We start from the raw sequence: 12,801 nt of genomic DNA on the forward strand, positions 1-12,801 counted from the left end.
GTAGGGGTGGGACTGTGAATGATGAGTGGTTGGATGTGTTGGGGTTTTTTTTTTTTCCAGGATGGGATTTGTGGGAGGAGGAGGTTTGAGTGAAAGCTTAGAGGGTGCCCAAGGAAAGCTGCCTCGCTGAAATAATTTAACCTTTTGAGAATTTCACTTTTAATATATTTAAATTTTTATGCCAGTTTTCAATATTTGTGTTTTCTGTCAGTCAGGCACTGACTTTATTACCACTAGTGTGTCCATTTAAAAATAACACTGGTTGTATAGCAATTTCAACATAAAATGTAATAAATTCTGCTCCGTGAAGGTTAAAGGTTATATTTATTTTAGGAGGCTTCCTTGTTGAATGGGAAATCTCTGACTTTGTGCTGAGATTTATGTGGTGTTTAATTTGTGACTCTCCCCATCTTTCTTCCTTGCCTCTTGGAATGAGTAATACAGTGCATCTCTTTCCATTGTCGTTTATATTGTGGCTGCTGGCTGGTCAGCTCCAGCCCAGTCATTGATACAAAATGTTTTGAGATTAAACCACAGTATGACAAAAGGACTTTTGCAGAGAAAAGATCAGAGACAGAGTGGTCTATCTCTTTAATGAGCCCTGTAAATCTTTACTAGCTCTCTTTATTCGGTAACTGTTGCATAGGATGGGATAATAAGTACAGATGGCCATTGGCTATAATAGAGTTTGGGACGGCACTAAAAGAACCCCCCAGTCTGGTTCTTCAGTATAAGGCCTGTCATCAGTATACATTAGGCCAAGGGAAAGGCCTCTAAATTAGATCAAGGCTAAATAATACTGCACTGTAATGGCACCCATAGCTGTGGGAGACCACATTACACAATAGTTATACCTGACATCTGCAGATATATGTATGTATAAGAAACCCAGTGGAAGCTGGACTTTCAAATTACACATTCTGCTGGTTTTGCAAGACAACAGAACCCTTGTGTTGAACTCTTGTTATCCTCATTGGTCAGGCGAGTTCAGGTATTTGAGGTGTGTGTGACTGCACCCAAGCAGCATTCAGTCCCTGGGTTTCAGTCTGATGCATGAATCTGTCATCCTCACTGTTATTTCCCCTGCTCCTCTTTTATCCTGACTAACATGTCATCACTTTATGCTCGTTTATTTGTTGGGTGCTTGTACACTTCCTCTTTTGGATGATTATTGCAGGGAAAGCAATAAGTAAAGCATGTACTGGGTGTGTAGGTATGCATATTTGCTTTTCTGAGTGTTGGACAGAGGTTTGAGGTGAATTTGCAGTGATGGCTGATGTCCAGGTGATTTGGGTGTGTTTGCCTTTGTGATGCCATGATTAATAGTTCTTATGCTAAATGTCTTTGTCCTACTTCTCTTCTCTTCCTCATACTTAACTGTATCCCTCACCACCCATCTATCTCTTCTTTCTCCTCGCCATCATCCACAATCTCCCTTTCCACTCCTTTCCTCCACTCCTTCCTCATCTCTCCATTCTCCTCTCACTTCATACTTACCACCACCCTTCTTCAGGTTCTTGACAAAGCGAGAGCAGCAGCTGATGCAGAGGCGTCACCATGCTGAGGAGCTGCTGCAGTGGAAACAGCGACTGGACCAGGAGGAGGCAGAGGTCCGTAGGATGGAAAAGGAGGCCCTGGCTGTGTGGGACAGACAAACCCATCGAGACAAGGACATGGCAGAGAGTGAGAAGAAGGAGATCTCCAACATCAGCCTCAGCCCCAGTCACCATCAAAGCTCAGAGCCCAGAACTGACAGTGAGAAAGGTGAATTAACAGGATCGTAGCTAGGTTTATGCCGGATTTAAAGCTAAAGCTATTTGTTAAGATCAAAATCAATCAGGACAAATAGAAATGACTTAATGTTAATCTGTTTTACATATTTGCAGACTATGTGAGTGACTGTTCCTCAGCGACACCTGAGTCCAGTATACACACAGAGGCACTGGGGTCCCAGCAGCCAGGAAGCCCATCTTCAGTACAACCTGAAACACCTTTGGCCTCCGTCCAGAGCAGCCCTGCAAATTACACCCAGGACTTCACTTCAGCTTCCCAGTCACCTAGCAGACAAGTATGCATGAATTTGGCTTTCTTTCCTTGTTGTATTTTAGTGTTTAGTCCCAGCTCATTCTCTTTCTGTTGGGGCTGTTTTTAGTCTTTCATTTTGTGAGAGACATGCAACAGGGTAAACATACATTTGTGAGTTTACTGTACATGTAAAATATTAATCCATGCATACCCTTATCAGTCCATCTGACTCCAAAGTAATTTTCCTTTATCTTCCCCTCCTCCTCCTGTTTAGTCTCTCCGGTCTCCACTTAAAGGCAGCCACAGCCCTGCTGCCTCTCCTTCAGATAGTAGCAGCAAAACCAAGATGCAGCTTCGCTCCTCCTCCCGGACTGCCAACCAGGCCCGGATTCAGCCAACTGAGTCTCCAATGGCCACACAGACTGGTGAGTTACCCAATGACTCAACACACACACACACACACACACACCGCCGAACATTTTTGAAGTGTATAATAGTTTGTGAGAGTTCACAGAGAAGATAGAAGGAGGGAACAGAGAGAGTGGACATAATGCAGCTATATGCTGGCACTGTAGTCAGGCATAATGTGATGCTGCCAAGAATACATTATGCAAGCACTTCCCTGATACCTAACCTGCTTAGCTGTGTGATAGGAGGAGAGAACCCTTTGCATTGCACTTAGTTATTGCACAAGAAAAGACAGTTTGCTGGACTAGTATTGTAGCTGAATGTGTTTAATTCATTCTCATGCCACTGTTTAGACCTTTAATCTTTGTAATACTGTTTGTTCATCGTGTACAAGCAAAGCAACATGCACACAAATGAACTTAACGCATTCTTGGTAAATAAAATGTACACTAATCTCCAAAGAATTGGGTATGAGTTCGAATGGGCACAAAGGTGGATTACCTCTTGGCTAATCAGAGATCTGGCACTGGTTTCACATTCTAACTGTGATTTATCATCTAAATTTGCCTTCAGAACCCATTTCAGACCAGAGTGACATAGAGAGCCGTATCAAGGCCCTGAAGGAAGAGCTCAGAAAGCGAAAGTTTATGGCCTACCAGCTGAAGAAAGAGCAGAAGAAGAGGGACAAGGAGCGCCTGAAGGCACAGGAGGCCAGCCTACTGAAGCAGCTGGAGGTAAATGTGTGCTTGTACATTCATTTGCATACTATATAAGCAAATTTGTTCATATCTTAACTGTTATTCTCCTGTTTTCCTTTCAGAGTTATGACAACTTCATCGAGAAAACGAAGGCAGAACTGAACAAGAAGCCAGACTTGACACCTGACACACAGTCCCAGATCAAAGACTCAACCTCAATTGCAGAGCAGTCCAATATTAAAACACCTGCTCACAGGTACCACAAACAGCTGTAAACATGTCACTCTGGTGACAACATATCTTGGATTGTTGTATGAGTAAGAAAAGACTGGTGTTCAATTAAAAGCAAATCCCTGTTTTTCAGGTCTGAAACCAGCAAAATCTCTCAAAGGACAATTGATGCTTCATTTGATCACAGTGAGTGATGTTCTTATTTTAACTAATTTATACATTATGTATGGTATTTAGTTTGATGCTCTTATAATAATGACCCTTTCCTATCGTGACAGAAGCCCTTCCTCAGCTTGATCATAGTAGATCCACCTCAATGCCTGAAGAATTGTCTGATGAAGACCCACCAACAGTCACTCCAACTCCAGTGTATGGCAGCCCAGAGTGTCCGACCTCAGGACTGAGGAGCCGCTTTTCCACAGAGGATCTTTTGAAACCTCCCTCAAAGGAAGCCCAGACACAAATGATTGAGTCAGGGGATGAGGACATTGAGTCCCATCAAAGATCTGACGTTCAGGAAGAGCTGGAGGTGGAAGTCAGCTCCAGGTTTGAGGATCAACATTCTGAATGTCTTCTCAAACTAGAAAAGGAAAACAGGCTTGACTCTCAGGAAAAGCTGTCTACATCTAAACATGTTTCCTCATCCACGAGTGAAAATAATCGATATTCTCCATCTGCTGGCATTGAACAAGATAAACAAATTGAGACAAGAGAAACATCTGAAGCTGAGGAAGCTGTAAAATCTAATATCTCCTCTAGTAAGTCGCATTCAGCTGCAATGGACCTCAAAATCTCACCACATCCAAGCTACAGCTCCTCATCCAGTGACCATTCCTGCTCCCCTGACGCCTTCTCTTCAAAGAAGGAGGCACCTATAAAGGATGTTGAGGCATCTTCTCCCGTAGCAGATGGGTACCATGATGACTTTGACTCTTCAGTGAATTCTTCACCCAGGGAGGAGCATCATAGTTCCAGGCCTGCCTCTTCTGAGATCAAGGGCTCGAGAAAGGACTCCCCAAGCGGAGCCACACCGTATGACAGCCAGGATGAGGAGGTGGAGGAGGAAATCGCTGAAGAACTGAGTCACCATTCAGGCACTAGTGGGACTAGCTATCAGTCTGGACGACTGTTAGATCTTCAAAACCAAACAGAAGACTCCAAACGTGAAACCAACATTGTTAATTCCACCCACTCACCTCCCATCTCTCCATTGCAGACCCCTCTCTCTCCTGTCAAAGATGAAATGTCAGGTTTTAATATTGGTGATCGGGTTCTCGTCGGTGGTGTTCAGCCCGGCACTCTGAGATTCAAAGGTCCGACCAGCTTTGCTAATGGTTTCTGGGCTGGCGTGGAGTTAGACAAGTCTGAGGGGAGCAACAACGGCACTTATGACGGGGTGGTATACTTCGAGTGTGATGAGAGCCACGGTATCTTCGCTCCTCCAGACAAGATCACACACCTACCAGACAAGTATGAGATGTACACAGATACCACAGAGGACGAGGACTCATTCTTTGATGATCTGTCGGATAAAGGTGGGAATAAACGTAAAACGGACAATGACAAATCCAAAAATGAAGGAAATCTGAAGAGTAAAAATGAACAAACATCTCATAACATTTATGGAACTGGAGATAAAAAGATCACAGATGAGTCTGCTAACGAGGACGGATCCCACCTCAATTCACAGCATCCCATTTCTAATGGCAACACTAGGGACATCATTTTGGAATTTGAGGATGCACCAACCACCCTCCTCATCTCTGACATAGACAGGATTGGCGTGGGGAAGCAGAGTCAGAAAGAGATTACTACCCTTGATGAGAGAGAAGATGTAGACTCCCAACACAAGTTCACTCCTGCAGATCTTTCCACAGATATCAGGAATGATAAAGGAGAACAGAAGGATAGAGACTCATTGGACACATTTGCAGACAAGTTCCTCAACAACTTTATGAAAGACACTGTAAAGCAGTTTGCTGAGATTAAAAAGGTTAAAGAACAGAAGATTGAAGCTGCCAATCAGATGAATGGAGACCTATTTGCTGAAAATGTTGAAGAGGAAGTCTGGTTCTCTTCAGTGGAACAAAAAGATGGTCTACCTTTCTTCCTACCTACAGAAAAAGAGGAGCTGTCTTCACCGGAGCTGTGTAACCGACCGGTGAGTGAATAGCTCTGATTCTTTAGTAAGCTGTTAGTAAAACTTCAAGATAAAAATGTTTGTTATTTTGTCTGCATTCATTTTGTAATGTCAGAGATGTGAACTAAAATGTCATTATCAATGAGCAAACACCTTTAAAACGTGATAGTGCTGTATGTGATTGAACTGTGGAATTTCCATTGTGGGGAAAAGCCAGCAATGACAATATGTTACTGACCCACAGTGCTTGTTGATTTGACCGGCAGAACCCTTGTTTTTGGTATGTGTCCAGGCAAAGTCCAGCTTTATGTTGACATACTTTATTGAATTTGGTGCTCTGTGCTGAAAACCTTTTCTGTCTGAAACATCAGACAGAAAGAATATTCTTCTAGACTAGTTCAAACCTGTGAAACCATAATCTATCGTGCAGTTATATATGCATATTTACAGTAGACTCTAATCTAAAACTGGAAGTAAGCATGGAATTCACTTTATCCTGCATTTGTTTCCCAACAGGAGAGTCCAGTGTTGGGGGCCAGTGGTCAAGAGGAGCTCGCCAAGCGACTAGCGGAGCTGGAACTGAGTCGTGAACTGCTAGATGAGCTTGGTGACGATCAGGACTGGTTTGATGAGGACTTTGGCCTCAGCTCCCGTAGAGAACAGCAAAGACTCAAACAAAAACAGAGGGAGGAAGAGGAAGAAGCAAGGCTGGGGAAGTCTGGCTCATCATCTGGAGTAGGCCTGGGGGGGCTTGTCTCATCACCAGGTGGGGAACAGCAGGTCAAGACTCCACCTAGACCGGAGCTGCCTCTCCCCCTGCCCCCCAAACTCCCTGAGCAGCCTGCCATGGTGGTGCCACACTCTGCCACAGAGGTGGAGAAGATGGTCCATGCTGCCACTCAGGAGATCTGGGAGAGCTGTGGCCTGGGGAAGGAGGGAGCACTGAGCCTTGCACAACTGCCAATCCCCAAACCTACACAAGAGTATCTGGGTAAAGAGGGCAGCAGCCAGGACCAGGAGGCCCTCAGCATCCGCAGCTACAGAAAGGTGAAAAGAAGAACTTTCATGACATGACATCGAAAAATAAAGATTACCACACAGATAGTCTAGTGAAAAATGTAATGCATGTGCCCATTAAAAGCACAATCTGTACAACTGAAGAGAAAGAAGACATCTTTGACTTCCTTCTCGTCCCTGCTGCCAGCTGCACAACTGTCCCGCTACAGTAGAACTAATTCAACAGCAGCGTTACTTGCAGTTTAGTCTGACGACAGCACTTACTCTGAGTGAGTTCACTGAGGTTAAATGGCGGCCTTGTTCCCATTATTCAGCGGATTTCTCTCTGATTAGCATCTCAACATTTCAAGACTACATAGCTATTTTAGATGCCTTTGATTTGAGACTGTTGCTCCAGATATTTCCTCTGCTTTTCTTTGAATGCAAAAGCTTGAGCTGTTGAGCAGTAAATAATGCTGACATTTTGACACGTTCTCTCACTTATTTATGGTCATCTAACGCAGGATTATTCAGCCTGAGAGACCTATCCACTGAAGCATTAAGCTCATCCTTAGTATCTCACTACTCTTCCCATTCCCTAGGCTGTGTACGACCTGACATGGGAGATGCTTCAGGAGATCTACACTGAGGAACCCAACACTGATCAGCCTCAGTGGGTCAAACCACATCGGGTCAAGTCCTCCTTCTTCCATAGAGTAAAGACACCAGGAGACATCACCAAAATCCAGGTACAGTGCTGCAGGACAGTCCCCATCAACATGAAAAGACACTGCATTTATGTTTTTGAAAAGTCCCAAACTAGTTCCCTTCACTGCATTCCTACTATTTTCTAATATTTTTAATTACCAAATAGGTAGGAAGGAATAGGAGGGTTGGACCGACAGCAGTTTGTCTTTTATCTTCCAAAGTGACTTTAAGAATAAACAAACTTCACAATATAGCTTTTTTTAATTTACCATGGTTATCAGCAAAATGGAGTCAAGCTTTCAAGTTGTTTTAAATACACAAATGATGACACGTCGTGTTTGATTTTTTTTTTTTTTTTTAACTTTGTGTACCAGGAATTTATTGCAGCCGAAGTACTGAAACTGTACGGTCTGACAAAAGATCAGAGCCAGAAGACTGACTGGCAGAAGATGCTCAAATTTGGCAGAAAGAAGCGGGACAGAGTTGATCACATACTGGTAGGTCACTAAATTAAATGTTTTGTTTGTTTGTTTGTTTTGTTTTTTCTGGATAGAATCGGAACCAAGTTGTTTATTTTGAAGTTTAAAGGTTTAACACATTTGTAATCAGGATTACAATGCTCAATGCTTTATCGGTTAACTTGAAGTAGAATTGACTGGCTAAAACTTATTCTCCCTGCAATATGAACAATCGACGTCACCGTGCTACAGTAGTTGACCCTGTTTGTCTCTCAGGTTCAGGAACTCCATGAGGAGGAGGCCCAGTGGGTAAACTATGATGTGGACGAGCTCTTTGTCAAGATGCAGCTGGCAGACAGCATTTTTGAAGCTTTGCTGAAGGACACTGCAAACGTGCTGACGCTAATCTATGACAAGAGGGCCAAAAGAGACACCCTCTCCTGACGGCTTTCCTGCTTCAATTTTAAACTACAACCTCTAGCTCAACCCCAGTCTTTCCTCACCCCAGTGAACTCCAACCAACCTACCGCCGCTCGGTCTTCCACCAGCTGATGTGCCAACAGCAAACCCTCAGATGCCTTCGGTCCCAGCATTACCTCTCACCAAACAACTCCTACTTATTTCTGTGACATTAATTTGCTGAATTTGCGTCAGCTAACTATAGCGGTTTCAAAATTTGTTCTACACACAAAATGCCTCTCAAGCAATCCAGCCTTGTTAAACCTTAACACCATCTAGTCTCACTTCCTGAACTGGTCCTTTTTGTAAACACCAGTTGGAGAATGAGTAGATGTTTTGATAGGATGGACTGTGCCATTTGTTAGCGTTTAAAGTCCATTGATGCTGCTAAGATGATTGTTCCAGATGGGACTGTGATATAAGATCCACTTGGAACATAAGTAGGTTGTTATATTTTGTATTGAAACTTAAAGTAAATGTATATATGGATTCCAAAATTGTAATAGTATAGCAGATAAAGAAAATACAGTGCAGTTTACAGGTGATTTAACAGTGACATGATCGTGTGTTGACTCTGTAATCCAGCACATTGAAATTAAACAATGGTTAAACTTTTACTTGAGGGTGGACAGCAAAGGACAGCTCCTCTTGTGTAGGTCTGTAAGCCTGCCTTAAATTTGCAAAACTAGTTGACATCATCATACATTGCAGCCTTCTTGCTTGTTTCAGTGAATTTTTGTCTAAAAATCTGGTCTTCAACAAGTATAACGTATACTCAGTTGGACTAAGGTCAGGTGACTGACCAAAATATCTGTGTTAGCTGTGGCTGTATGTTTAGCATCATTAAAATAAAATTAAAAAATTTAAAAAATCCAATACTCTTCACCCAGTATGGATATGACCACCCTGAAACACCCTTAAAGCTGAAATTGAGCACTTTCACATTAGAATGATAGTTAAATTTTAAATCCATTGTGCTGGACGAGAGTGACAACACATGAAATTTGTCACCAATCAAACACTGTGACACTGCGCTGTATTGAAACGTCACTGAGATCGGATATTGTATGAAACATTTTGTCTCCATAATTATATTATTTATTGTGCGAAGATGTTTGATTAGAGGAGTAAGAAACATTTTGAATTGTAAATGACCTTGTCAACATATAGAGAGAAGATTTTAACATCTAATTAAATTGTAAAAAAAGCACAAACAAATGTGAATGTGAACATGGCAATATATTATGTAGGAAGTTTGAAGAACTGAAACAAGAAAAAGAAAATGGGGGGAAAACTTTTAGTATTTAAACGTTGTGGTGTTAATTAAAACTGTTCTGTATGACTTTTATTACAACTGTCCAGTTGGTCAGTGTGATCGCTGTGTCCCACTTTCATATGATATGTTAACATTTTGAAGCAATTGAAAAACAGTATGAAAAGATAGAACGAGTGTTGCTGTGCTGTAACTGTAACGTATCGTATGTCAGTGGGACACACAGGACTGGCAGTAGTGACTTGATATTTTTAGAACCACATCACAGGATAGTACTGAAATGCTGGATTTGAGCCTTACTTATCCTACAGTCAGTTTACGTTCTCTGACCTGAGAAAACACCTTTGGTTGTCTCGTCTCTTCATCAGTTTTCCTGGTAAAGGTCACGAGCTGAAGATTTGCCCAAAACACATCTAGTCGTGTAGCATAACATGGTTATATGCTCCACTTGCTGCTGTGAAACATTTCAGCAAGCAGCAAGTCCAAACCAGCCATCAGAATGTAGCCTGGCAATGCAGTCAGACAACAGAGGTCTTTCTCAACATTCAGTTTCAAGTGCCTCTTTGAGTTGAGTTGTAGATTTATAACAAACTTTGTTGATGTGTCAACATCCTTGGACCTATTTTCTTTGAATGTCTCTTTCAACTGCTGTATGCTACAATTTTGTAAATGATCTTTAAATGACTGCTCTTCCTTCTAACCGGTTTGCCAATACTTCAGTTTCTGCCTTATCCATCTTTCTGTATCGATGCATAGTTGAGAACGTTTTTTAAACCTTCTAAGTTTCCTTTGCTTAAGCCCGAGGAAATGTTTTTATGCTAACAGAATCAATGAGTCAGTCTAAAATTTCACCTGACTTTTGTCACATCTCCCCTTCGTCTGCATATAGACACAGTTGAGTCATTTTATTGATAAACTCTATCAGGAACTACTGTGTGTACACAGGCTGCATAGTGTGAGTCATAGAGCTGATGAGGCTGAGCACGTAGGACTGTTTCCAAGGGCTTACTTTAGTCCTTACTGTCAGCGCTGCTTAGATCAAACAAACTGTGTACAAACTCATTGTGGCACGTGTGACAGCTCCTTAATCTTCACTGACTGTTCGGAGCTAAAGTGACCTTAAACTGAGTACTTCATCTTTTTCTACTGTCGATGTTTTAAGAGTTGCTAAGGGGTTTAAACTGTAAATTATATAATGTAGAAAAAGACCAAAAACATTTGACACCGACCTCTCCGTGCTGTATGGCTTGTATGTCTGGTCTTTAGGCGTATGTAACTGTAACCTTAGAAACACTTTCTGTAAGGCTTTATTGCAAACCCTCTTGGATTGTCCTCTTTAATTGATTGTATATGGGAGGAAGTTAAGTTCTCCTCTGAAACTATGCAGTACTTGGTCTTATGCATTGCTTTATATGTGTGGACCAAACAGCTCTGTAGATTTAATAAACCTTCAAGAAGCTTGAAGCTGTTTGGTGTAGGGTGGAGTAGATCTGAATTGGCACAGAAAGATTTGATTATCAAATTAATCCAGTCAGACTAGAGTTCCCTGTTCGTCTTTTGAAATGTTTATGAATATTTATAATAATGTGCTGTGAGTGTGCGCTGAGTGCACTTGAAGACTTGTACAATTCTTTTATGTGTGTAAATATACTGTCTATCCTATCTGACCCACTGTTACTGTAACCTGAGCGATTGTTGTAAAATAAACACTGTTTACTTTGCAAATATGTGCATAGTATATATTTGTTAACTAAATGACCTTTGAAATTGTAAATAAAGCTTTCATTGTTTCTAAAGGACTGCTGACTTGAACTGTATTTAGTGCAGCAGTTACATCAGTGTTGTTGCAGCACTGAGAGCCGGCCAAAGACCTCCCGACCAAAAGCAGATGTTAAGATTTGTTGTTGCTGCAAATCTGGGCTGATGTGTTTGGATGTGGTTGGGTGAGAGTTTATCATTGTGTCAGGTCACATTAAAAGCACTATACTTTATGTATCCAAGCGGAAAAAGCAAAATCTCATTACTCCCAGACTGATGACGAGTGTAGCAACTTTTAGGACACCACTTTCATTCCAGTTCACATGTATTACTTCATGCATTTGGATATTTATGGGTGGTGTTTGTCAGTCAACATTAACATTTGGCTGTTTTAGGAAAAAACTACTGGAACATAATGTGTGGAGAAGAAAGTTACAGAAAATATCAAAAAGTTTTGTTTTTGGTGGTTAGTCAAAAAATGTCATGATGGGTGGGCTTGCTAACCGCTCCTTCTGGGCAGTGGCCCTCCCCAACAGTGCAGACATTACTGGTATCTCCAGGGGAGGCATGGTACACAAAGTATCTCTGTACGCGGACGACCTTTTGCTATACATCGCTGACCCGATAACCTCTCTCCCTGCAGCACTATCCCTGCTGGAACAGTTCGGAGCCATATCTGGCCTCAAATTAAATCTGCACAAAAGTGAACTCTTCCCAGTCAATAACAAATCATTTGATCTAGACATCCCACTTGAAACTGAGGAAAGACAGTTCACTTACCTGGGAGAAACAGTCACACAGAGATTTAAAGAAAATTATCCCTTTATCTCGGGAAAATGGCAGTTGTTATTTCGAGATAATAACTCGAGATCTCGAGAAAACAAATGAAATTAACTCGTTATCACGGGAAAACAGAGGAAATAAAATGTATGAATGCATGGCCCTTTACGGCCTCCGTACCAATTCACATCTGCAGAAGGCCGCATGATTTCTTTTACCTAGCTCTTGGCCAGACATGCGATCTTGCTAAAATGGAGAGGTGCTGCCCCGCCCACACTCAGTCAGTGGCTCCAATGTCCTGCCTTGACCTTGAGAAATTGCGTTCCTCAGTCAGAGGCTCTGAGGCGAACTTTTATAAAACTTGGGGTCCCTTTAAGGAACACTTCAGTGTGGTGTGCCCGCAACCTTGACATGAAAAATATGTGTGCATGGAAATGACCACACATGTGATTCCTATATAATAGGAGTATAGATATACAATATAATGATAATATAGCTAGATTATACCTTTTTAAGATAATCAGAGAGCGGGGTGGGATGGGTGGTTGCTGTTATATGTTGACTATGTATAATATGCCATCGCTTTCTCTGTCTTTATTTCCTACAGCACTGTAATTGTACGCATATGTTGCCCAAACCTCGGTTTGTGTTGTATAAAGACAATCAATCAATAAAAATATTTTGGAATCGAAAGTACAAGTACCTCAAAATTGTACAGTACTTGAGTAGATGTACTTAGTTACATTCCATCATTGACTATTGGTCAGCCGATTGTCGGTCTGGTCGATTATCAGAACAGATTATTTGAATTGTTTTTTTTGTTTGTTTGTTTGTTTCAATCCTTGATTTGAAAATCTGCTGTTTTGG

The 12,801-nt window shown here is 41.7% G+C and overlaps 1 protein-coding gene across 2 annotated transcripts in view; it reads left to right on the plus strand.

Annotated features, from left to right (window-relative positions):
• The window catches only part of cep350 (centrosomal protein 350), a 33,464-nt gene extending 22,269 nt beyond the window's left edge, over window positions 1-11,195 (plus strand). For both annotated transcript variants that reach the window (XM_084354074.1, XM_084354075.1), the window contains exons 27-37: window positions 1,514-1,764; window positions 1,887-2,068; window positions 2,300-2,450; window positions 3,007-3,167; window positions 3,254-3,387; window positions 3,496-3,548; window positions 3,641-5,523; window positions 6,019-6,549; window positions 7,101-7,247; window positions 7,581-7,703; window positions 7,941-11,195. In XM_084354074.1, the coding sequence (XP_084210200.1) occupies window positions 1,514-1,764; window positions 1,887-2,068; window positions 2,300-2,450; window positions 3,007-3,167; window positions 3,254-3,387; window positions 3,496-3,548; window positions 3,641-5,523; window positions 6,019-6,549; window positions 7,101-7,247; window positions 7,581-7,703; window positions 7,941-8,108 (3,784 nt within the window). In that variant the 3' untranslated portion in view covers window positions 8,109-11,195. The remainder of the gene's footprint in view (window positions 1-1,513; window positions 1,765-1,886; window positions 2,069-2,299; window positions 2,451-3,006; window positions 3,168-3,253; window positions 3,388-3,495; window positions 3,549-3,640; window positions 5,524-6,018; window positions 6,550-7,100; window positions 7,248-7,580; window positions 7,704-7,940) is intronic.
• Window positions 11,196-12,801: the final 1,606 nt, after the last annotated feature.

This window comes from Pagrus pagrus (genome assembly GCF_965226575.1).
Source record: "Pagrus pagrus genome assembly, chromosome: 6".
NCBI lineage: Eukaryota > Metazoa > Chordata > Actinopteri > Spariformes > Sparidae > Pagrus > Pagrus pagrus.